The 27,270-nt window shown below is 42.8% G+C and overlaps 1 protein-coding gene across 1 annotated transcript; it reads left to right on the top strand.

The window, feature by feature from the left end:
• The first annotated feature begins 15,701 nt into the window (after positions 1 to 15,701).
• On the top strand, positions 15,702 to 16,386 carry LOC116376713 (myomesin-3-like). The gene is made up of 2 exons (XM_031838084.1): positions 15,702 to 15,877; positions 16,190 to 16,386. Exons 1-2 carry the CDS (start codon positions 15,730 to 15,732, stop codon positions 16,384 to 16,386), a joined length of 345 nt encoding a protein of 114 aa, XP_031693944.1. The 5' UTR covers positions 15,702 to 15,729.
• The last annotated feature ends 10,884 nt before the right edge of the window (positions 16,387 to 27,270 follow it).

The following is a 27,270-nucleotide window of genomic DNA, read 5'->3' as shown; positions in this document are numbered from 1 at the left end:
ATTGATGTGCATCCGAATGATTGCCCTGGTCTGTAATTTAGACAAGGATCATTATGGAAACATGTCTGTGACCTTTCAGATCTGTTGGTGGAAATGGGATCTGACTAGGCCTGGTAGTTTTCAGTTTTATCTCACAATTAGTCTAGACCCTGTTTTGTAGACGGAACAGGGGACCTCCGAAAAGGAAGAGTTTCATGTTCGTAAGTTAGCTTTTATTGTTTAAATACATTATGAAAAAGATTGGTGTGTTTTTTCACTATTTAGTCATGGCATTGGGGTTGTTCAGTGACAGACATGTATTTGTTTAACATCTATCACTTGATTGTTATGTTTCAAAGAGACACATAATCATGTTTTTTTTTTCGCTAAATGCTATATATCCACCTCACTCTCAGAGAAATAAGTAGTACTGATAGGCTTTACACAGACAAATGTAACAAATAACTAAATTGCTTATAAATAACTGTACATATGATATATACAATATTGAAAACATGTTTTTAAGAACATTATTCACTACAGTAATATGAGATCTGTTTGTAGAACATTTACATTTGACATTGTAGTCATTTAGCATATGCTCTTATCCAGAGTGGCTTAGAGTAATTGCATTCATCTTATTAAGATAGCTAGGAGAGACAACCACATATCACAGTCAAATATACAGGATACAAACATTCCATTCCAGCTAAATAATTTATATATAGCATTTTGCAAAAACACATTTTCATACACATCTAAAATCTGAGAAGAGTAATAACATTTTACACACATATGAAGGCACCCATAAGCGATCATTTATGATGAAAAAACAAAAATGTGAAACATTTGTGGATATAGACCTATGGAAATGAACTCTTCATTACAGAGCATTCAGAAAGATTTCAAACCCCTTGACTTTTTCCACATTTAGTTTTGTTACAGCCTTATTCTAAAATGGATTATACAGTTTTTTTCTTCTTCTCATAAATCTACACACAATAACCCATAATGACATAGCAAAAAAGAATATATATATTACATTTACATACATCAGACCCTTTAATCAGTACTTTGCTGAAGCACCTTTGGCAGCGATTACAGCCTTGCGTCTTCATGGGTATGACGCTACAAGCTTGGCATACATTCTTCTCTTCAGATCCTCTGAACCTCTGTCAGGTTGTATGGGGAGCATTGCTCCACAGCTACTTTGTGGTCTCTCCAGAGATGTTCGATCGGGTTCAAGTCCGTGCTCTGGCTGGGCCACTCAAGGACATTCAGAGACTTGTCCCGAAGCCACTCTTGCATTGTCTTGGCTGTGTGCTTAGGATCTTTGTCATGCTGGAAAGTCAACCTTCGCCCCAGTCTGAGGTCCTGAATGGTCTGGAGCAGGTTTTCATCAAGGATCTCTCTGTACTTTTCTCCGTTCATCTTTGTCTCAATCCTGACTAGTTTCCCAGTCCCTGCCACTGAAAAACATGCCCACAGCATGATGCTGCCACCACCATGCTTCACCGTAGGGATTCCAGGTTTCCTCCAGATATGACACTTGGCATTCAGGCCAAAGAGTTCAGTCTTGGTTTCATCAGACCAGAGAATCTGGTTTCTCATGGTCTGAGAGTCTTTAGGTGGCTTTTGGCAAACTCCAAGCAGGCTGTCATGTACATTTTACTGAGGAGTGGCTTCCATATGGACACTCTACCATAAAGGCCTGATTAGTGGAGTGCTGCAGAGATGGTTGTCCTTCTGGAAGGTTCTCCCATTTCCACAGAGGAACTCCAGAGCTCTGTCAGAGTGACCATCGCATTCTTGGTCACCTCCCTGACCAAGGCCCTTCTCCTCCGATTGCTCGGTTTGGCTGGGCAGCCAGCACTAGGAAGCGTCTTGGTGGTTTCAAACTTCTTCCATTTAAGAATGATGGAGGCCGCTGTGTTCTTGAGGACCTTCAATGCTGCAGAAACTTTTTGGTAGCCTTCCCCAGATCTGTGCCTCGACACAATCATGTCTTGGAGCTCTACGGACAATTCTTTCGACCTCATGGCTTGGTTTTTGCTCTGACATGCACTGTCAACTGTGGGACTTTATATGAACAGGTGTGTGCCTTTCCAGAGTCTCATAGCCAAGGGTCTGAATACTTATGCAAATAACTTTTTTTCTAAAACCTGTTTTCATTATGGGGTATTGTGTGAGATTGATGAGGAAAACAATAAATGTAATACATTTTAGAATATGGCTGTAACATCACAAAATGTGGAAAAGTCAAAGGGTGTGAATACTTTCTCAATTCCTGTCTCTCATTAATTCTATGTTTATCCCCTTGTGAGGGCGGCCTTTTCAGGAAAAGGATGCATACGTGCCAGAGAAGGAGTGTGTGTGTGTGTGTGTCCTTCGTGCTTGTGTGCGTGCGTGCATGCATCCCTGAAGATTAAAAATATCCCGCCTTCCATTACTAGTACATGCCAGTTGGCGTATCTGGGCCTTCGTCCAGTTAATTAAGGTCCTCTTTGCATTGGGCATTTTTCACTCTGCTGCCACAAGTGAGAGAATCTGAGGGAGACCACGGCTTCTTACTCATTGCTTGCCAAGAATAATGGGATAACACCAGTGTCCTCCAGATGGCAAACCTCAACTTCATCTGACATAACGTCATCATGAGGTTGGAGATGGTGGGAAAATTAGTTCTCATCTCGGTGGATTATTTTCCATCTATATGTTTGTTGTTGCCTGTCGGTTATTTCTCTTCTTCTTTTGCCTTCCCCTCCTCTTCTTCGCCCAACTTTCCCACCTACAACTCCTCATTTTCCTTCTTCCTTATAGTCTTACTCTTCCTCCTTCCCCCACCCCTCCTCCTCTTCCTCTGTAGTTTCAATGCTGGAGTGGGAGGCTCTATTGAGTTCAGCTTCCCTCCGACCTGGGTGAAAGAGGGGGAGAATCTGACCCTGCAGTGTGCCTTCTCCTCAGCCCTGCTGCCCTTCCAACAGGACGTGGCCTGGTTCAGAGATGGTGAGTGGAAGTGGGTATTAGCTTGGTCCCAGATCTGTTTGTGGGGTCTTGTCAACTCCTATCGACAATGACTATAGGAGTTGGCAAGATAGTACAAACAGATCTTAGACCAGGCTAGTAAGAATCCTTGCTGTAATCCTTGCTGTATCGTCTGAGCTGCATACAAGCCGTACTTTATACACTGAGTGTACAAAACATTAGGAATACCTTCCTTATATTGAGTTCCACCCCGTTTCGCCCTCAGAACAGCCTCAATTCATCGGAGCATGGACTCTACAAGGTGTTGAAAGCGTTCCACAGGGATGCTGGCCCATGTTGACTCCAATGCTTCCCACAGTTGTGTCAAGTTGGCTGGATGTCCTTTGGGTGTTGGACCATTCTTGCTACACATGGGAAACTGTTGAGTGTGAAAACCCCAGCAGCGTTGCAGTTCTTGACACACTCAAATCAGTGCGCCTGGCACCTACTACCATACCCCGTTCAAAGGCACTTAAATCTTTTGTCTTGAACATTCACCATCTGAATGGCACACATACACAATCCATGTTTCATTTGTTTCAAGGCTTAAAAATGTTTATTTAACCTGTCTCCTGCCCTTCATCTACACTGATTGAAGTGGATTTAGCAAGTGACATGAATTAGGGATCATAGCTTTCACCTGGATTTACCTCAGTCTGTTCCTAATGTTTTGTACAATCAGTGAAAATTCAGGTGAATCTCCAAAAGCTCCACTGGGCACAGACGTCAAATCAACATCTATTCCATGTTCGTTCAACAGAAATGATGTGGAAACAACATTGATTCAAACAATGTGTGCCCAGTGGGCTGTTTTTTGTTGCCTCAGCTTCTTTGTATTATTCTGGTGTAGTACGCCACTACGCCACTTGCTAGAAGGTGCTGTGCCCCAAGAAAACTGGCATAAATGAAGTAGGACCCCCACACAAGAATGCCACCTCCCTCCCACAGGAGTCCAACTGCGCCAGTCCAGCAGGGTGGAGCTTCAGACCGCCCTTCGCTCCGCTTCCCTCACCCCGGAGGGCGTGCACAAGGAGCAGGAGGGCATGTACATGGTGCGTCTGCGTAACTGGAAGGGGGTCAAAGAGCATAAAGCCTACATTTTTGTCAAAGGTAGGTTCTGGGATGTTTTGTGTGTATCTGTGGGTCTGGTGTGAGGTTGCATGTTCCCTATAACATTCACAATAGCATGTCTGAGTTTGGAGTGTTCATAGTTTTTCTGATGAAAATGTGGCCACCATACCTTTGGTGGCAGTGGTGAGATTTTGGTGCCAGCAGGGGCACTATACCAACATTAAGGCAATAATAAAAAACCACAATGCCAAGTGCAAGGCAGCTGCTAGCTGACCTGTTATGATCTTCAAGCAACTAGCCAACACTACAATAAAAGTAGCTTCTTCCCAAAGTTGCCTGAAGGCCTTGAGATACGTCTGGGACCCACAGGTGTCTGTGGTTGGGTTTAGCAGTAGTGCGTTTCGAAACAAACCTAACACTTCCACACTTAATTTAAACCCACCACATTCACAGTCACGTCCACTGAATATTTAATGACACCAGTCGCCCACACCTCCCCACCCCCTTGCCCCTCCTCTCTCCCTCATCCCCACCACTGCAAACTCCCAGCCAGAGTGAGACCTCAATATCACAAACACTGCATTGTATTTTCTGTCTTATTAAAAAATCTTGGTCCTTAACTCCTGCTGGAGTTAGAGTCATTAGGGAGTGGAAGTGGATTTTTTTCAGAATTTGCATTACAAATGGGAGGTAAGAGAGAAGAGACAAGGGCTGTGTTTGGTTTAGCCTTATAGCTTATCAGAGGGAGGGAGGGAGGGAGGGAGGGAGGGAGGGAGGGAGGGAGGGAGGGAGGGAGGGAGGGAGGGAGGGAGGGAGGGAGGGAGGGAGGGAGGGAGGGAGGGAGGGAGGGAGGGAGGGAGGGAGGGAGGGAGGGAGGGAGGGAGGGACCTCTTCACCACCGAGTACAGCAAAGTAAAATTATGGACTGAGGGTGTCTACTAGTTCAAAATGGTCTCAATAGAATATGTCAAAATAGTGAGATGTCTGACATTTGACCGCAAGGACATTTATGACCAGTCATGCTGATACCTAGGCAATTGGTCATGACTCATCGGCCTTAAAGCTGAGATCTGCGAAAAGTGAAACAGCGCCACTGGTCGCCCAAAGCACATTTATTTGTTATTGTTATTGCTGTTCTATGGTGCGTGCAATGATGTCCGAGGGTGAAAAAAAAGGGTTTGTGGCTTGAAGTAACATATTTTATTGTTGTAATGTCGCAAACGGACGTGGCAGTTTCACCGCAACGAATTCCAACTTCAATTTCTCACACTTGCAGCACAAACTGTAAGAGAGTTGGGAAGACATTTTACTTGACATTTCTCTACTCTTTTTGTTGGTGCAAAAGCAACAGTCTCTCAAAAGCCTCCGAGAATAGAAAACGGGTCTAATACATGTCACATCTTATCTCTTTAATCCTCTTAACATAATTCCCTCATTCCCTTCTCTCTCTCTCCTATCTCTCACTCCTATCTCTCCGTCTCTACCTATCTCTCTCTCTCTCTCTCTCTCTCTCTCTTTTTCTCTGTCTCTGTTTTACTGCTCTCCTTTGCTCTGTCTTTATAACAAATGCAGATTTGATGACCTGTTCGTCTTACCTCCAGATAATGCATCATCGTTCCCTGGCCATGCTTTCACATGGCTGCTCCAGACAGACTTTGTGGGAGGGTTCAATTGAACTGCTGTGGATTACATACCTTGCTGGCTTTCAAGCCTCCCTCTCTCCCTCTCTCCCCCATCTCGCCCCCTCTAATTTCTACTCCTTCAATTCAAGGGGCTTTATTGGCATGGGAAACATACGTTAACATTGCCAAAGCAAGTGAAGTAGATAAAATAGAAAAGTGAAATAAACAATAAAAATTATGAACAGTAAACATTACACTCACAGAAGTTACAAAAAGAATAAAGATGTTACAAATGTCATATTATGTATATATACAGTGTTGTAACGATGTACAAATGGTTAAAGTACAAAAGGGAAAATAAAAAAGCAGAAATATGGGTTGTATTTACAATGGTGTTTGTTCTTCACTGGTTGACCTTTTCGTGTGGCAACAGGTCACACATCCTGCCGCTCTGATGGCACACTGGTATTTCACCCAGTAGATATGGGAGTTTATCAAAATCCTTCTCTCCCTCACTTTCTCTCACTCTCACTCTCTTTCTCCCTTTTCTCCATCTCTCTTTCCCTCTACGTTGCTCCCCATGTTCCTGTCTCCCTCACTTTCTCTCACTCTCACTCTCTTTCTCCCTTTTCTCCATCTCTCTTTCCCTCTACGTTGCTCCCCATGTTCCTGTCTCCCTCTCTTTCCCTCTGCGTTGCTCCCCATGTTCCTGTCTCCCTCACTTTCTCTCTACGTTGCTCCCCATGTTCCTGTCTCCCTCACTTTCCCTCTGCGTTGCTCCCCATGTTCCTGTCTCCCTCACTTTCTCTCTGCGTTGCTCCCCATGTTCCTGTCTCCATCTCTTTCTCTCTGTGTCCTCTCCCTCTCCAGCCTTTCAATTCAATTTCATTTTAAAGGGCTTTATTGGCATTACACACAAAAGTTCCAAAATAATAAAGACATTTCAAATGTCATATTATGTATATTTGCAGTGTTGTAATGATGTGCAAATAGTTAAAGTACAAAAGAGAAAAATAAATTAACATAAATATAGGTTGTATTTACAATGGTGTTTGTTCTTCACTGGTTGCCCTTTTCTTGTGGCAACAGGTCACACATCTGGCTGCTGTGATGGCACACTGTGGTAGTTCATCCAATAGTTATGTGAATTTATCAAAATTGGATTTAAAAAAAGCTTTGTGGGTTTATGTAATCTGAGGGAAATGTGTGTCTCTAATATGGTCATACATCTGGCAGGAGGTTAAGAAGTGCAGATCAGTTTCCACCTCATTTTGTGGGCAGTGTGCACATAGCCTGTCTTTTCTTGAGAGCCAGGTCTGCCTTTCTCATTAGCAAGGCTACGCTCACTAAGTCTGTACATAGTCAAAGATTTCCTTAATTTTGTGTCAGTCACAGTGGTCAAGTATTCTGTTTAGGGCCAGATAGCATTCTGGTTTGCTCAGTTTTTTTTGTAAATTCTTTCCAATGTGTCAAGTAATTATCTTTTTATTTTCTTATGATTTGGTTGGGTCTTATTGTGTTGTTGTCTCTCACCCCTCCCTCCCTCCCTCCCCTCTTCTTTCATGCCTTCCCCATACCCTCCCCTACTCAGATGCGTCTGCAGTCGTGTCTGGTGGCCCAGGCTCTCCTCTGGCCCTGAAGGTTTCTGATGTACAAAAGGACTATGTCTTCCTCCCCTGTGAGCCTCCCAGTGCTGATGGAGCCTACCAAGTGGAGGGTTACTTTGTGGAGAGGTGCTTTTCGACTGTACCACCGGTGTTTCACTAGTATATACACCGTTATGTTATACCAGGGAAGTTGTGTTTCCATAGCTAGTGCTGACACTGAGGACTTGTGAAGAGCAGAATCAACATCCACTGCATACAGTATTCAAAACAATTGCTTTGTGAGAAGGTGTTAAAGTTCACAGTTAGCCATTGTTATGTAAATGTTGAGAGGCCTTTGTATGGATACCATACCAAGGACATAGGTTGAGGTATAACCTTTTCACACTACTAAGCCAAGCTGGCCTGCATACCTGAAAATATATACATATATATTTTTAAGCTTAAATTAACTAGGCAAGTCAGTTAAGAACAAATTCTTATTTACAATGACAGCCTAGGAACAGTGGGTTAACTGCCTTGTTCAGGGGTAGAACGACAGCTCAAGAATTGGATCTAGCAACCTTTCGGTTACCGGCCCAATGCTCTAACCACTAGGCTACCTGCTGCCCCAGGCCAAAACAGTGAGTTTTGCGTTGGCACTATAGTGTGAAAAGGGGATTAGAATTACTCTGAGGAGGTAAATGGCAATAAACTACTCTCAGGGTAAATTCTCAAAGTGCAACGTGAGCTCTCAATATATCACGGAAAATGACTAGATCTACTCAGGTGTACGTTCAATCTAAACGAAAAGAGTTATCTTAGATATGAGCTATCGTTGTTTACTCAAAATCAACAACGCACAGCAAACGAGACTAAACTGTTGGGCCACATCTTACTCTGCTGTGTGTGAGGAAATTGGATCGGGCAGATAAAACCCCAGCCAACTTTGATGTAATATCCATTTGGCAAAGCCCAAAGAAGATGGATGATATGCGTGATAATAATTCAACATGGAACACAGCGTTAACAGCATCAAAGCCCTCCCATAGGTAGCAGGTGCTCACTAATCACTGAAGCTGATCGATGTGTGTGTGTGTGTGTGTGTGTGTGTGTGTGTGTGTGTGTGTGTGTGTGTGTGTGTGTGTGTGTGTGTGTGTGTGTGTGTGTGTGTGTGCGTGCGTGCGTGTGTATGCATACTTTCATCGTACTTACACATCTTCTCTATCATGCATGCAGAGGGCACATTAAAGACTAATGTTAGGTCTCTCTCTGATGTCTTATACAATATATGTATAATCATATATATATATATATATATATATATATATATATATATATATAATATGCATCAGAGAAAGACCTATCAGAGACCTAACCTTCCAGTTGCCTAGCAACACATACACAGCTTAATGTTCTCTCATGCTATTTCCTTACGTTGTTTGCTTTCCCAGGTGGCATTGCTTCATGTTCAGTATTGATTTATCAGCATTTGACGGCTGCTTGTGAGACTTATATATATTTGGGTTGAAAAATGATTGTCCTTTGTTGCCTGAAATGTGTTTTTCTTTTATGCAATCAAAAATGTTTACAAATGTATTTTATAATGACAAAATTATATTTCATGGAGAAATACCAAAATTGGGGAATGTTGCGCTAAAAACAATTTTGGAAGTCATAAAGTTGTGATTTTTTTTTAAAAGTCTCTGATCTTCTCCTTTCCCTTCTCACATGGTCTCTTTCTCTCTCGTCCTCACTCTCCCTCGCTCTCTTCCACTCTCTCTCTCCCTATTCCCAGGTGTGACATTGGTAGTGGGCAGTGGGTGAGATGCAATGACACCATTCAGAAGGCATGCATGTCACTACCCTTTGAGGGGTCTGAGTGACAGCACCATCTATCAGTTCAGGGTGTGTGCCGTCAACCAGGCAGGTGTGGGACGCCCCTCTAAGGCCACCGAGCCTGTCATCACCACCGACCCTTTAGAACACACTAGAACTATGGGTAATCTGCACACTCAGATTTACACACCGAACACACTCTGGGTAGAGGTCATTATATAGAGAGAGACATAACATAGGCCAAATAGAACACATAGAGTATATATTGTGTGTGCGTGTGTGTGTGTGTGTGTGTGTGTGTGTGTGTGTGTGTGTGTGTGTGTCAGTGTGTCAGTGTGTCAGTGTGTCAGTGTGTATATGCTAAGTTCATGCACGAGAACATACAGTATGCATGTGTGTGAGTACGTGCGTTCATGTGTGCGCTGTGGGTGGGGGCTATGAGAGAGAAAGTGTAGCGGAGAGGACAGATAGGTGCTCTGGTCAGATGCTGTGGGTCATTAGGCGCAGATGAAGTACGGCCAGAAGGTTGGCTTGCCTCTGACTGTTTCCCCCATCTCTCTCTCTCTCTCTCTTTACCTTTCTCTCTGCTGAACCCTGGCATGCTGGCATTGGATGGACGGCTTCTTCCATGTCATCTAGTCATTGTGCTATCATGCGTTTCCTTCCTTTATTTCTCTCTCTCCCTTTTTCTTCTCAATCAGTTATCAAGGTGGACAGAGGTAGAGAGATCACCATCACCAAAGATCAGCTGGAAAGTGAGAAACCACATATATCATCATTGTAGTACTATTAATAACCGTGTTTGTAGCTATGGCACTCCAGCCTTTTCAATGGTATCCCCCAGCTACTTACCCTAGACCGAATACTTACGATACAGTGCCACTGCATATTTCTGCTTTCCCCTTGGTACTCTTTTGTCATTTGAAAGCACATGTTCTGCATTTCTACACAGTTTGACATGTTGTATCATTCCTCTCCTGAGGGGATTTTATTTTATTTTTTGGGTGGGAGGTTATATGGAGGGGTATTTTAAAAACACAGTATAAGTGGAAATGGAAAGTGATTTTTAGTTTTTGTTTTGGTAAATCCGATTTTGGGGGGAGGAACAGATAACTAACACTTTTGCCATGGGGCAGAAAGAACCAGTGGCGGTTTAAAACTGTAACATTTGTCAACTTCATATTCATAATCCCCAGCACCAACATCAACATGTGTGAAAATGGCGTGTTTCTGTGTTTTGTCGTAAAAAAATATAGAAAAAGATAAGTATTTTCAATGACATCATCAACCAATTAGCAGACAGGCAATGCCTACTAACAACTGGTCAAAATCAAGCAATGCACACACTGTTGTCATTGGAAACACTTGTCTTTCACTATCTTTTTTTACTACAAAACCCGTCCGTGGCAATGTCGCCTATGATATTTAATATAACAGCGTCATGTTCCTTCATATCTTCCATCATGTTAATAGCTTTGTGAAAGCAATGTGTTTTGTTCCATTAGGTGGACTATTCTCTATGGTGTCCTAGTAAATGCACATTATAGCTCAGGGTAGTCAGAGTGCTTCTCTCTAAATAGGGATCATAACATGCCCCTGATGTAGCTCAAAGAGGGAGGAGGAGGCAAACGCCATGGAAACACCAGGGAATGGTGTACTATTATGATGAGAAATAAAGTACTACCTCAACCTCATAGACTGCCATACTCTCTTTTCGAGGCACCCTGGTACAGCTTTAGGTTTCAATGAATCAATAACTGTGTGTGTGTGTGTGTGTGTGTGTGTGTGTGTGTGTGTGTGTGTGTGTGTGTGTGTGTGTGTGTGTGTGTGTGTGTGTGTGTGTGTGTGTGTGTGTGTGTGTGTGTGTGTGTGTGTGTGTGTGTGTGTGTGTATGTGTGTGTGTGTGTGTGTGTGTATGTGTGTGTGTGTGTGTGTGTTTCTCATTATAAAAAAAAAAGATTTTATATCTGACCCTTGCTTGGTCATGTGATCCAATGCTCTGGGTCTTGTTTAGCATGGTACACCGTAGCAAAAATATTTGCAGTAGAAAAGGAAAGTATGTGTTCCTATTGGACATTCAGATAGTACACCTCCCTATCTCAAAACGTTTTCTCCTTCTGACCATGACCCTTTACTATCTTCTACACCCATCCTCCCTTCTTCCCTCTGACCTCAGGTCAGATGAAAGTGCCATTCCCTCCCACTGGTGTCCATGCCTGTGAGGTGAGTGACAACTACGCCGTGCTTAGCTGGACTGAGCCAGTGCCGAGAGGCAAGGAGCAACTTACCTTCTATGTGGAGGGGGTGAGTTAAGGCCTGTGCTCCTACTCATACGCACAATACAGAGACACAGGCACACACACACACACACACACACACACACACACACACACACACACACACACACACACACACACACACACACACACACACACACACACACACACACACACACAGACCACCTAAACACTCATTAAAACGCAGGTCCAATTAACCCTCAACCCGGCCAACTCAGTGCGTGTAGTGTCAGCCCGCAGCTTCCCATTGACCTGTTTTACTGTTCTGTAGACTAACTTTAGACTCAGGGCCAAATGAATGAAGAGCTCTGACCACTATGCTAATTAAATATTAAAGGGGAGGAGGAAAACACTTATATGGCTGCCGGTGTCAGTTTAGGTGGGCATCGGTGCACTCATTAAAAACTGAGAGACTTTGAAGTTGCTCTCTCGTGGCGTGTGTTTTGGCATCGCTAGTTAATTTGCTTTTTCATGAACTACCAACAAACGTTCCCGTGATGTGCAAGGAATGTTTCCAAGAGACCATTCCTTTAATGTCAAATAGAACATGGTGGTGAACACGTGGTGACCATGTTCTCAGAATTTAAGATATTAACTTCTTGCGTCGAGCCATCCCGGATCCGGGATCGTGAATATAGCCTCAAGCTCATTACCATAACGCAACGTTAACTATTCATGAAAATCGCAAATGAAATGAAATTAATATGCTAGCTCTCAAGCTTAGCCTTTTGTTAACAACACTGTCATCTCAGATTTTCAAAATATGCTTCTCAACCATAGCAAAACAAGCATTTGTGTAACAGCTAGCGCAGCTAGCGTAGCATTTAGCGTTAGCATCAGCAGGCAACATTTTCACAAAAACCAGAAAATCATTCAAATAAAATCATTACCTTTGAAGAACTTCAGATGTTTTCAATGAGGAGACTCTCAGTTAGATAGCAAATGCTCAGTTTTTCCTGAAAGATTATTTGTTTAGGAGAAATTGTTCCATTTGGTGCGTCACGTTTGGCTACCAAAAAAAAATGAAAATTCAGTCTTCAAAACGCCAAACTTTTTTCCAAATTAACTCCATAATATTGACTGAAACATGGTAAACGTTGGTTAGAATCAATCTTCAAGGTGTTTTTCACATATCTCTTCATGATATATCGTTCGTTGAAAGCCTCCTCTCTCCTCTCAATCACTGGATGACTGCGTGCAGCTTGTAGATTACGCACCAATTTAGACAAAGGACACCGGGCGGACCCCTGGTAAATGTAGTCTCTTATGGCCAATCTTCCAATGATATGCCTACAAATACGTCACAATGCTGCAGACACCTTGGAGAAACGATAGAAAGGGCAGGCTCATTCCCGGCGCATTCACAGCCATATAAGGAGACAATGGAAAACAGAGCTTCAAAAATTCTGCCAATTTCCTGGTTGAAGTTTCATCTTGGTTTTGCCTGTAGCATGAGTTCTGTGGCACTCACAGATAATATCTTTGCAGTTTTGGAAACCTTAGAGTGTTTTCCTTCCAAAGCTGCCAATTATATGCATAGTCAAGCATCTTTTCGTGACAAAATATTGCGCTTAAAACGCGCCCCCTATATCCAAGAAGTTAAGAGTACAAAACATTTCCATGACATAGACTGACCAGGTGAATCAATGTGAAACCTATGATCCCTTATTGATGTCACCTGTTAAATCCACTTCAATCAGTGTAGATGAAGGGGATGAGACAGGTTCAATAATGATTTTTAAGCCTTGAGACAATGATTGTATATGTGTGACTTTCAGAGGCTGAATGGGTAAGACAAAATATTTTAGTGCCTTTGAAAGGGGTATGGTTGTAGGTGCCAGGCGCACTGGTTTGAGTGTGTCAAGAACTGCAACCCTGCTGTGTTTTTCACGCTCAACAGTTTCCTATGTGTATCAAGAATGGTCCACCACCCAAAGGACATCCAGCCAACTTGACACAACTGTGGGAAGCATTGGAGTCAACATGGGCCACCATCCCTGTGGAACACTTTTGACACCTTGTAGAGTTCATGCCCTGACAAATTGAGTCTGTTCTGAGGGCACAGTGGGGGTGGAACTCATTATTCGTGAAGGTGTTCCTAATGTTTTGTTCACTCGGTGTATGTTCTAGACACATTTCATTGGAACGTTGCAAGAACAAAATATTTACGTATCCAGTTTTCTGTGGGTCAGGAGAATATTCCATCAAAGTTCCACCAAGCACACACATAACATGGTCGCCATGTTCTCAGAACACAAGATGTGAATGTTCTAGACAAGTTAAATGAGAACGTTGAAAGAACATACATGAGCCCCCCCCCCAAAAAACAAAAATAATTACACATCACTTATTGATGCCAAGCCAATCAAGGCCCTGATTGGTGAACCGCTGATGCTAAGTTTATAGCTCTTTGTCTGTTGCCAAGGTTAGGGATACTCACACACAGGTGCTTTTAACATAGTGTTTTCAACTTACACACATCATTACATTGTGCATGTTCATTTATACAGTGATTATTATTCAACATGTCCTAGCCTGGGATTGTGACCTCACAACCTCTTAGGTCATCGTACTTCTATCTTCCCGATGCACCACCACGTCTGTGTCAGGTGTCAGTTAATCGGATTATTCTCTTATCATTGATTTGATTGACTTATTTCAGCAATTTAAAGGCTTTCTGTGTAGTTGTCTAATGTTGGTGGGTTATATTAACCTGTTTTAATGATAGCCCTGAATCACTGTGATCAATCAAATAGTTTTCTGAGGGTACTTTTAACAGAGGTGAGATTTACTTCAAAGTGTATTCACTGAACCAGTTGTTTCAGATCTACACAAGTGCCTAGGGAGGGGTGGTGGTTAGGGTTTCTTCTGGACAGGGCCTCTGCAAGAACACATGCCCTAAAGGTATCGAAACATTGATGGAATATTCTCCTAACCCTCGAAAACGGGACGCATTTAATGTTCTTGCAATGTCCCATAAAACACGTCTAACACGTTAATGTTGTATAATCTGAGAACGTTGTAACCACATTCTTGATAAGTTATGTTTGACATTAAGGGAATGTTCTCCCAACTTTAACACCAAAACGTACATAAAAGAATTCTCACAAGGTTTTAGATAACCTAGATAGAATGATTCCCTAACTAACGGAAAACTGGACACAAACATTAGGGGAACATTATGCGTAACATTACAAAAACGTTCTCTCTCCCTATAATTGTTAGCTGGGTCAAAGCTCTGTCTCTAGGCTTTGGGGTGATTAAAAGTATAACTCTTGGTTTTATAGGTTCACGGTTGTGAATTAGCCACAGTTTTGTTCTGGTTTAGTTTTAACGTTGAGGATTGATAGTACATGTTGTGGGTGTGTTCATACATGGCAAACTATACAGGACACAAGTGTTCCTATTTTGATGAATGTCTTACAATGAGTTTGTCAAAGTTCTGGTTTATCAAAATGGCCGCCCAGGAAAATAAAACGTTCGCTAAAGAATTAAAGTGCTGGGAGGGATCATTAATTTTACATCTTCCCCAAAGTGCCCCAGTTCTTCAATATCAACCAGGACTCTGCATTCTAGATGCCCAACAGCTTGCAGTTCCAATAATGAGAAGAAAAGTGGCAAACTGCCACAGGAAATTTATTTTTATTGGACTTTTATAAGTAACTCTAATAAAACTGTCCAATCCATCAAAAGCATCTGAAATGATCAAGATCTCCCGCTTCTGTTCCACCCAGGAATATTCAAATATCCTCAGCTCACCCTTGGGCATGCGCTTTATAATTGCTGATCTCCTTTTAAACACTGTGTTTTATTCAAATGTACATTTTTTTTAATTATTAAAAGATATGGGAGCCAAGTTAATGGAGCAGAAGAAAAGATACACAACAGTGAAAAACAATTTGATTAATAGAATTGAGTGATTCACTGTCTGTCTGTCTGTCTGTCTGTCTGTCTGTCTGTCTGTCTGTCTGTCTGTCTGTCTGTCTGTCTGTCTGTCTGTCTGTCTGTCTGTCTGTCTGTCTGTCTGTCTGTCTGTCTGTCTGTCTGTCTGTCTGTCTGTCTGTCTGTCGGTCTGTCGGTCGGTCGGTCGGTCGGTCGGTCTGTCTGTCTGTCTGTCTGTCTGTCTGTCTGTCTGTCTGTCTGTCTGTCTGTCTGTCTGTCTGTCTGTCTGTCTGTCTGTCTGTCTGTCTGTCTGTCTGTCTACTTCTCTTTCCATCTACCTCTCTGTCTCTTTCTGCCTGCCTGTCTCTCTCTCCGTTCGTACTTCCTTCTGTCCATCAGTCCATTGCAGGAAATAACAGTTGGCAGCTGGCCAGCATGGACATCACGGTGGGCTCTCCCAGGTTCCCCATGTTTAACCTACAGAAGGGGAAGTCCTACTGCTTCCGGGTGCGCTCCGCCAACAAGTATGGCGTGAGCGAATCCTCAGAGCCGAGCCTGCCAATCTCACTGGGACAACCCCAAGGTGAGGGAGAGGAACAAACATATTCTTTCTTTAATGTTATACTAGTTCCATTGATATGGATTTGTGTATACTGTTAGAAATATTAAAAAACTGTTCTAGAGTTATTCTACACAGGGACAATGGATCTTCAATTAACCTTTTTCATCTAGGGTGGTTCTTCCTTCAGGACCTTCTCTTTGGATGTTTTTAAAAACAGTCCTACCTTGAACCATACAGGGTTCTCCTACAGGGATGGCTTTAGATAGAATGATTTTCTTTTCTTAAGAGTGTGCCAATCAGCTGAGCTCCGTGTTTTCTGTGTTATCCTGTTAGCTGCTCCTGCTCCAGCCACCTCCGTCTTTGCCATCCGAGACACAGATTCTGCTGTCCTGCTTCAGTGGCAGGAGCCCTTGGAGAAAGAGGGCATTCTGGGAAACTACCTGTACTACAGCGAGGCTGGGAAGCAAGAGTGGAGGACGATCAACAACAAGCCAACCACCCACATCAAGTACAGTACTGAACCCATTTAAATGAACTGAGATCCTCTTTTTGGAATGCTGTTTCTATTGTGTGTTGGATAAATATTGTTGTTTATTCTCTTGCCACCAATTCTACAACAGAACATGATGGGCCAGTTTCCAGGACACAGATTAAGCCTAGTCCTGCTCTATTGACATTTCCAGTTAAATTGTTTTTTAGTCCATAGAACCATCCCAATGTAGAAAGCAATGCTTAGGCATTAGGACTATATGAATAGTAAAATTTGTCATGGCAACACCTAGGCCTAAATTACCTGTTTTTTCCTCTCAGGTTTACAGTCCATGGTCTGAAGTCGAAGAAGGAGTGTGTGTTCAGAGTGAAAGCAGCACTCAGTGAGTACCAGACAAAAAACTGCGGACTGACCCACAATGGTGGACATGCTCCTGGGACATGTTCATTAGGGCAAACTGAAATAATGAAGAAATAATTAAACAAATAAAACTAGTGTTTCTTATTGAACAAGTTCAGATAGTTGCTCCCATTTTTCTCCGTCCGTTTTCCTCCATTTGGTGCCTGATGAATACGACCCTGCTGTCATTTCAAACAGTTACACCTGACAGGGACGAGGGGGAAACGTGTGGATAGTTGTGAATGCTTTCGTAGTGATCTCTTATTCACACTTTCACTGGCTAATCTGACAGGATAAGGAGGTGTAATGCAAAATATTAAGTGATCATGTAAATAAGTTGGGGTCCATTTTCAGTCTTTGTTAGTAGCCAAGGCTTGTTACTCTGTTTTCTCCTTTCTCTTCATCAATCTATTCCTGACCTCAATTCACCATTAGTTCATAACAGCCTCATGAACCCATTACGTGATGACAGCTATTAGATCTAATGGGTAGGCTCCTGATTTTTGTGTTTTGTGTTTGTCCACACACACAGTGAAATAAATAGACGTGTGATGAGGTAGGCACCTGATGAATAACTACTGACCCCGCTCACTGCTGTCTTACCCTATAATAGCACGTCTGATAATAGTAATAATAATAATACAAATAATAATATGCACTCTGCAGACTGCTACATTGTAATGACCGTTCATTTTAGCTGCCACTCACAGTGGTGCCAGATTCCGAAGCTGGTCTCGGATCAGTTGGTGATATGGCTGAAATCCAAACCCTGTGTGGCCTTAAATTAACTGACCTGATACACGGAAGTGGCCAGAATAGAATAGAATGGAATGGAATAGAGAATAATAGAAGCTGATTAGCTATTTATTCAAAACACTATCCATCTAAAATATCTATCTTAATGTAATACTTTTTTTGTTTGTCTCTGGGCAGGCTGAGGAAAAGTCTAGTATGCCAAAACTTTCTTTTCAAATACATCTCCCCTTCCCAGTCGCCCCATCCCCTTCCACTGCCATCGCCCTGCTGCTCTGCACTGGCTCTGAGATGATTCTCACCTGGAGAGCCCCTGCTAACAATGGAGGAGACCCTGTACGAAGCTACTACCTGGATCAGAAGGACAAAGAGCTGGACTCCTGGAGAAATGTCAACACCAAGCCTGCCAAGGAGAGGCAGCACAAGGTGAGGAAGGTTCTGGTACCCAGGTGTCACTGCCGTTAGAATGTTGCGTCACACTTCACATGACAAAGACCCTCTACCAGAGTAATGTTAAGTAAGGGATAAACGCTGATGCTCTGTATATTATCTTGTAAATAATTGACCGTGTGTTCATTTGTTCCAAGATAATGTACAGAGTGGAGGCATTTATCCTGCTTGTACCAAAGTTGCCAAATAAAATAATACTGAAGCACAAGTTCACCGGTAGAAATGACATGTTTTAATTGATATTTACATTTTGATAATTAAATTTGTACTTTTTCATCCTCCCACCAAACCTAGTCATTAGTTCAGTCGGTTAGGTAGCCAACGTAGCAGGCGGAAGATAAACATCTGAGCAGAGTCCCCGCATCTGGTTTTCTGAACATCTGGTTGTTAAGGACACACTGTTCATTACAGTAGAGGAGATCGCATTGCATATCAAACATTAGGCTAGAAGCTACTGTGGCTAAATCATTTGTGGCTAGCAAATCTGCCATTATGACAAACAAATTCAACAATACCAGTTGCTGAAAACAGCTGGTCAAACTACAAGCATGTGGAAGGATTTGACAGCATAGCTTCAATTGCGTCATGAAGAACCGGATGAATTCATGTTCATCATTCACCACATTAGGTCATCAGATGCCGCAAAAAAAAAAAGTATCTAGCTAGCTAAGTTTTCCCTCGTTGGACCTGCGTTTACAATGTCTCCTATTTCGGTTTGAATCAATAAGATGGCACCGACGGAGATGGCAGCATTAGCGACTAGCACTTAGACAACAATGCAGTATTTATTTTTTTATGTACTTTTACATGATTAGCTCAGGAAATGTTTTGTGTCATTACATACAGCCGGGAATAACTATTGGAGCGGTGGTAACTCACCAGAACTACCAGCATTACGACCAGGAATACGACTGGAGCAGATCCTTTGTTCACTCTCCCCAGAGCAATTTAACTTATTCCAGTGGCTGACTCAAAAGGGCAGAGGAGAGACATTCGAGGCGGCCTGCTGGTTCGACTTAGGAGACGCGCACACCACCCACCGCTTCAAATCAAAACAAATCAAAATCTAATTGTATTTGTCACATACACATGGTTAGCAGATGTTAATGCGAGTGTAGCGAAATGCTTGTGCTTCTAGTTCTGACAATGCAGTAATAACCAACAAGTAATCTAACTAACAATTCCAAAACTACTGTCTTTTACACACAAGTGTAAGGGGATAAAGAATATGTACATAAAGATATATGAATGAGTGGTGGTACAGAGCGGCACAGGCAAGATGCAGTAGATGGTATCGAGTACAGTATATACATATGAGATGAGTATGTAAACAAAGTGGCATAGTTAAAGTGGCTAGTGATACATGTATTACATAAAGATGCAGTAGATGATATAGAGTACAGTATATACGTATACATATGAGATGAATAATGTAGGGTATGTAAACATTATATTAGGTAGCATTGTTTAAAGTGGCTAGTGATATATTTTACATAATTTCCCATCAATTCCCATTATTAAAGTGGCTGGAGTTGAGTCAGTGTGTTGGCAGCAGCCACTCAATGTTAGTGGTGGCTGTTTAACAGTCTGATGGTCTTGAGATAGAAGCTGTTTTTCAGTCTCTCGGTCCCAGCTTTGATGCACCTGTACTGACCTCGCCTTCTGGATGATAACGGGGTGAACAGGCAGTGGTTCGGGTGGTTGTTGTCCTTGATGATCTTTATGGCCTTCCTGTAACATCGGGTGGTGTAGGTGTCCTGGAGGGCAGGTAGTTTGCCCCCGGTGATGCGTTGTGCAGACATCACTACCCTCTGGAGAGCCTTACGGTTGTGGGCGGAGCAGTTGCCGTACCAGGCGGTGATACAGCCCGCCAGGATGCATCTGTAGAAGTTTGTGAGTGCTTTTGGTGACAAGCCGAATTTCTTCAGCCTCCTGAGGTTGAAGAGGCGCTGCTCCGCCTTCTTCACAATGCTGTCTGTGTGGGTGGACCAATTCAGTTGGTCCACCGCTAATGTTCAGTCTTTGGATAACAAAGTTGATGTGCATAGACCAAGGATTTCTTTCCAGAGAGACATCGGGGCCTATAGCACTTTATTCCACATGGCTCTCTCGGGATACTTTGATGTAGTCTGTAAATCCAGCAGGATTCTCAGTACATCGCACAGACAGGAATAAATATCTCCCCTGGAAGCAGAAGGGCGGAGGGGTGTGTTTCATGATTAATGACTCATGGTGTAATTCTTGGAAAATTCAGGAACTCAAGTCATTTTGTTCTTCCGACCTTGAATACCTCACAATTAAATGCCGACCATAATATCTCCCAAGATAAATCTTCTCCGTCCTCGCCACGACCGTTTACATCCCACCTCAAGCCAAAACCTTGACGGCTTCACTGGACTTTATGCAAACTGGAAATCACATGTCCTGAGGCTGCATTTATTGTAGCTGGTGATTTTAATAAAGCAAATCTAATGACTAGGCTGCAGAAGTTCTATCAACATATCGACTATACTACTCGCGCTGCTAAGACTCTCGACCAATGCTATTCAAACTTCCGGAATGCTTACAAGGCCCTCCCCTGCCCTCCTTTCGGCAAATCTGACCACAAAACTCAGACAGAAAGTGCCCGTGCTTTGTACTATTCAACGCTGGTCTGACCAATCGGAATCCACGCTTCAGAATTGTTTTGATCACGTGGACTGGGATAGCTTGCGAAAATAATCTAGACGCATACATGGATACGGTGACTGAGTTTATAGGGAAGTGTATAGGATATGTAGCACCCACTGTGACTATTAAAATCTACCTTAATCAGAAACCGTGGATAGATGGTAGCTTTCGAGCGAAACTGAAGGCTCGAACCATTGCATTTAACTATGGCAAAGTGACTGGTAATATGGCCGAATATTAATAATGTAGTAATTCACTCCGCAAGGCAATCAAAGAAGCTTAACACTAGTATAGAGATAAAGTGGAGTTGCAATTCAACAGCTCAGACACGCAATGTATATGGCACGGACTACAAAAGGAAAATCAGACACGGCTAAACCCATTCTTTGCACGATTTGAGGATAACACAGTGCCGCTGATGCGGCCCGCTACCAAGGACTGTGGGCTCTCCTTCACCGTGGCTAACATGAGTTAAACATTTAAATGTGTTAACCCTCGCAAGGCTGCCGGCCCTGACGGCATCCCTAGCCACTTCCTCAGAGCGTGCTTAGACCAGCTGGCTGGTGTGTTTAAGGGCATTTTCAATCTATCCCTATCCTAGTCTGCTGTCCCCACATCCTTCAAGATGGCCACCATTGTTCTTGTACCCAAGAAGGCAAAGGTAACTGAACTTAATGACTATCGCCCAGTAGCACTCACATCTGTCATCCAAGAAGCGCTTTGAGAGAATAGTCAAGGATCATATCACCTCTACCTTACCTGCCACCCTAGATCCACTTCAATTTGCTTACCGCCCCAATAGATCCACAGACGATGCAATCGCCATCACTCTGCATGTTGCCCCATCCCATCTGGACAAGAGGAATACGTTTGTGAGAATGCTGTTTATTGACTATAGCTCATTATTCAACACCATAGTGCCCTCCAAGCTCATCCTTAAGCTTGAGGCCCTGGTCTGCACCCCGCCCTATGCAACTGGGTCCATGACTTCCTGACGGGCAGCCCCCAGATGGTGAAGGTAGGAAATATCACTTTCACGCAATGTCAACAAAACAAAGGAGATGATCGTGGGCTTCAGGAAACAGCAGAGGGTGCACCCCCCCTATCCACATTGATGGGACTGCAGTGGAGAAGGTGGAAAGCTTCAAGTTCCTTGGCGTATACATCACGGACAAACTGAAATGGACCACCCACACAGACAGTGTGGTGAAGGCGGCGCAACAGAGCTTCTTCAACCTCAGGAGGCTGAGAAATTTGGCTTGTCACCTAAAACCCTTACAAACTTTTACATATGCACAATTGAAAGCATCCTTTCGGGCTGTATCATCGCCTGGTATGGCAACTGCACTCCCCGCAACCGCAAGGCTCTCCAGAGGGTGGTGCGGTCTGCCCAACGTATTACCGGGGGCAAACCACCCGCCCTCAAGGACACCTACAGCAACCGATGTCAACAGGAAGGCCAAAGAGATAATCAAGGACATCAACCACCCGAGCCACTGCCTGTTCACCCCGTTATCATCCAGAAGGTCAGTACAGGTGCATCAAAGCTGGGACCGAGAGATTGAAAAATATCTTCTATCTCAAGGCCATCAGACTGTTAAACAGACATCACTAGCACATTAGAGGCTGCTGCCTATAGGCATAGACTAGAAATCACTGGCCACTTCAATAATGTCACTTTAATAATGTTTACATATCTTGCATTACTCATCTCATATGTATATACTGTATTCTATACTATCCTGCAATATCTTAGTCACTTAATGTTTACATATCTGGCATTACTCATCTCATATGTATGTACTGTTTTCTAAGCTATTCTACAGTACCTCATTCACTTAATAATGTTAACTTGCATTACTCGACTCATATGTATATACTGTATTCTATACTATTCTACTGTATCTTAGTCCGTTCCGCTCTGACATCGCTCCATACGTATATAGTCTTAATTCATTCCTACTTAGATTTGTGTGTATTGGGTATATGTTGTGTAATTTATTAGATATTACTGCACAGTCAGAGCTAGAAACACAAGCATTTCGCTACACCCGCAATAACATCTGCTAATCACGTGTTTGTGACCAATAAAAAAGATATGTATTTTACCTTTATTTAACTAGTCATGTCAGTTAAGAACAAATTCTTATTTTCAATGACAGCCTAGGAACAGTGGGTTAACTGCTTTGTTCAGGGGCAGAACAACAGCTTTTTACCTTGTCAGCTCGGGGTTTCAATCTTGCAACCTTTCGGTTACTAGTCCAACGCTCTTACCACTAGGCTACCTGCCGTGATTTGATTTTGTTTTGGCTTTCTGTAACTTTGAAGCAAGTAAGTTCTGCATGTTCTGAAAGTTAAAAAGTGCCTATTTGTTGGAACTACTTCAGAGGTGACCTATATATTTTCCAACTGTCCTGTGTATTTACATGTAATGCCCTCTCTAGAATGGCTTCCTAGCCAATTATTCAACAATGCCGTGGAATAACTCAAATGTAATAACCAACAGGGGTGCAACTTTCACTGGGGAAGGGGGGAACCCCCCACATTCTGAAATTGCATTTTTGTCACCCCCATTAGGACCATGTGGATGCCTCGGAACGGTCGGGTAGGTTGTTTGGAGTGTTAATCTGGCTGATTTTTTAAATTTAATCCAGATAATTATGTCCCCCTCACTTCTAAAACTAAAGTTTGATAACCAATAATAATTATGTATGTAATAAATCTGTAAAAAAACATTTATCCCTGGAATACACTCCATTAGAACTAACTGTCTTTGTATCTATGTAGAAGACAGAATTAGTGGTGGTCAGAGAGCTGAACATAAGGCTGGAGGAAAAAACATATTCCCTCTACTACCTTAGCTGTGTCACTAGGCAACGAGTAGTGGTGTCCATGGAGACTAATGGAAAGTTAAAATTGTCACCTGTCTCTTTTTGCAACTGTGACCTGTAATTTTATGACGTGCAAAAATAGTTATATTGTTGTTTTTAGACTCAACAGAACAAAGCAATTGAAATTCTGCCACACTGCAAAATAGTTTAGAAGTGTTGAGCAAACCAAACTTTTTCACTGCCTAGGGTCTTGTTCAGGAGGAGGACGAAAGCAAACTGAAACAGGGATGTCCAATAAGAAACGCTTGTTTTCGTTTTCCATTGCAAAACATATTGCTACGATGTGCCCTAATGTCCAAGGTATTTATCATATAAAGCCATTGATCTGCTTGCAGGCATTTATAAAACAGAGGTCACACGCAGTGCCCTCTGTTTGGTTAAACCAGCCCCTACAGCTGTCCAGTCTCCTCCAATAATACTTCCTCCCATCTTTGAGTTCGCTTTTTGCTCTTATTTTTACAAGCTGCTCACTTGCTGCCTCCATGTAAATGAGATTAATTAGAATATCGATCCAACGGAGGCTTCATGCTCAGGGCACTTTGGTCTTCCTGCTTGTGTAAGCCAATGTAAATGACTTTACCCCCTGAATCCTTTCCATCCACCACCACCAGTTTAGCAGTCAGGCAGGCATGCCACCTATCCAGCCTCATTAGAAGAATGCCTGAGATGTGAACCCTTAGGATTTTTTTGTTATCTCGCTTAGTTTGGAATTCCACCTCCATCTCCATGGCAGTGCCTTTACTTCCACTGATTCAGAATCAGGTGAACTGATGCCATCTAGTGGCGATATATCAAATCGACATACACTTTGGGACAAATGCCCCATCTCCCCTGCCCCCGCTATATTTCACTGCAGAGCTCCAAGTGGCACTGTTTAGATATTGATTTGATAAAGAGGCTTTTGTTGTACCTATGGATGGCCTAGTGAGCAATCTATACATTTAGGAGGCATAGTCTTTCGATGGTATGATTCCCATCACACTTAGATAAGCCCCTCAGGTTTGTCTATTGATAGCCATTGTCCCTTGGCTCAGTCCCCCTAAAGCAGAAAGACTTCATAGGCGATAAGGACTTTAAAGGCTAAGTGGCTGTGAAAAAAAGTGGTTGAGATCAATGATCTGAATCCCCTTCCTAAAGCCAGCATCTATGGGGCTTTTCCAAACTGCACTGGCAGAATTTATGCTTGGCTTTACAGTATGTGGCTTGGTTAGGATTAGCCAAGTTTTTTTCAACCGCACAATGTCCATCACATCAATGGAGTTGAGTGGAGACGAGAGTGTGCGGACTGTATCTCTGACTACGTCAAGTCGCTGTCAGTCGATACTTCTAAACATGTAGATATGTCAAACCTTACCGTGTACCTATGTTTGTCCTCTGTAGCTGCGTGCCTTTCTTCATTTGCTGAAATCCATCATTTTTAATAGAACGTTAATCAAATTCAACCATCAAATGCAAAATGTTTCTTTGTCTCGACTGACAGCGTCTGCATGTAGCCAGAGGTACACTCCTTCCACAGTCGTCGTTATAACCCAACTTCCCCGCCATGTCCATATGTGTGGAGTTGAAGAAAAATCAGGACGTGAGTACACAACCTCAGATTTCAAATGAATCTCTGAGAATATCAGGAGTGCCCGAGGTTATCCAGATACTGTGTTGAACTCTCCGTACAATGTATATTTTTTGTTTTGTCCACAGTTTGTCCATGTAAGAATTGACATACTGAAACTCGGGGCTAGCTGATCCTTGTTTTCTCAATGACCAGGGTATTGTTCCTTAGGCACCAAACAGAAGAACTTCATAAGAAACACTGTTGTAAAAATGTTTTGAAATGTTTTTCTACAGTGTGCCCTAATGAACACAACCCGGGTTTTAATTTGGACAGTAACTGTATTCATTTTGTATTGTCTTATTTACAGGTCTGTAACCTGGATAGGGGGCATTACGTGCTGCCAACGTGGTTGGTGTTGGTAAACCCTCTGAGCCCAGTGAGGCTTTCCTGTGTGAGGAGTGGACCATGCCTGAGCCAGGTGAGGATGATGCAATCATCATGAAAACACACACACTTACTCATGCACGCACATACACACGGACACACGCACACACATGATCACTGTACACACACGCAAAGAGTTCGCACCCACATGCACGTTTACTCTCTAAAACACACAGACACATTCATACATTTCCTCTCTAAAACACACACTCTCTCTCCCTCTACCCACTCTGTCATTCGGTAATGGAGCAGTTCAGTGCACAGCCGTGGCCTGCTGTGTTGGCCCCATGGTCTTTCTCATAAAATGGCTGCCTGTTGTGATATTCATATTGGAAATGGAGAGAGCCACACACCATTTATCCCGCACAGCCCATTAATCCAGCTGAATCCATCCTGATCTCCCCGTATCTTAAATAATTTAAATGCGACTGATAATCGTTAAGCAAATGAACTACCGTGCACTGGCACTAAAAACGAAGGGGTAGATTAAGCAAAATCACTTTACTTGTTTTTAAAATGGTATTATTATGATTTGTTTGTTTCTATAGGTTGGCCTGCTCTGTCACAGACAACTTGGCTGTTTATGGGTGAGTATATGAGACAGGAAAAGGACGAATAACAATATTCTCCCTGTTTTAGCCTGATTTTAAATAATTTCAAATATGTTATCTGTGCCTGAATAAGCATGCATGTTGCAATGTAACCAATAGAAAATCCCAAAAAGTGCAGACCCTGCCCACCTGGCACTCCAGTCAGGATGAACCAAACACTGATTTCAAATAGTACTTGAACCCAGGTTTGGTTGGTATTTTTCTAACACAGTAGACACTTATCAATCCATGTACTGTATAGAATGAAACACTGTACGGGTTGACACAGATAAACAAATGTGTGTTTTTCCCTCATATTTCTCTCTTTGTGTTATGCTAACCCCACTCATCTCCCAGGCTGCCCTTATGACCTGGAATTCAGGGAGGTGAGGGTTAACTCTCTAGTCCTCCTGTGGGCAGTGCCTCTCTACGAAGGACAGCAAGGACCAATCACAGGCTACCTGGTGGAGCTGAGCGAGGGAGACCAATCACAGAGCGGGACTGCTGTGAATGAAGAGCCAATTGCAGACACCGTTTTGAAGGTTGGTGAGATATAGCTTTATGTAATAAGGATATAGATGCATTAAAATAGAGGTAATGTGTTTTGGTTTTTGATAAAATAGATATAGATTATCAAATAGATTTTGGTGTGTTTGTGATCCCAGGTGTCAGGTCTCTATGCTGGTCAGACCTATCGTCTCAGAGTGTGTGTCTTCAACAAGGCTAGAATGGGCATCCCTTCTCTGCCCTCTGAGCTTATCAGAGCCCAAAGCCCAGACCCAACCAGGTGAGTCATTTTAGGGATTTAGTTAGTCTGGTTCAAGGTCTGTTTGTGTTTGGAGTAACAATGACCATAGAAAATGGCAAAAGAGCACAAACAGGTCTGGGATAAGGCTTGATTTTAGCCATACAGGTCCCTGATGAACAATATCATCAGAATGACTTATGATTCATGTTCTTTCTCCATCAGACACCAGAGACATAGAGATTGGTGTGGACAATGATGGCTTCATCTTCCTGGCCTTTGAGGCCACTGAAATTACGGAGAAGAGCACGTTTGTCTGGAGCAAAAACTACAAAGAGGCTATTGAAGCTGGGAGAGCCAGGGTACTGTGGGAGAACAATAGGTACTGCAATTTTGTGTGTGTGTGTGTGTGTGTGTGTGTGTGTCTGTCTGT

The sequence above is a fragment of the Oncorhynchus kisutch genome, linkage group LG13 (assembly GCF_002021735.2).
Source record: "Oncorhynchus kisutch isolate 150728-3 linkage group LG13, Okis_V2, whole genome shotgun sequence".
NCBI classification, from domain to species: Eukaryota; Metazoa; Chordata; class Actinopteri; order Salmoniformes; family Salmonidae; genus Oncorhynchus; species Oncorhynchus kisutch.
This window is presented reverse-complemented; position numbering and strand designations above follow the sequence as displayed.

Bases quoted from the DNA above. Each gene is read 5' to 3' on its own strand.
- LOC116376713 (XM_031838084.1), top strand. From the start codon at position 15,730: ATGGACATCACGGTGGGCTCTCCCAGGTTCCCCATGTTTAACCTACAG. The intron at 15,878-16,189 runs GTGAGGGAGAGG...TTATCCTGTTAG, and splicing joins CTCACTGGGACAACCCCAAG to CTGCTCCTGCTCCAGCCACC.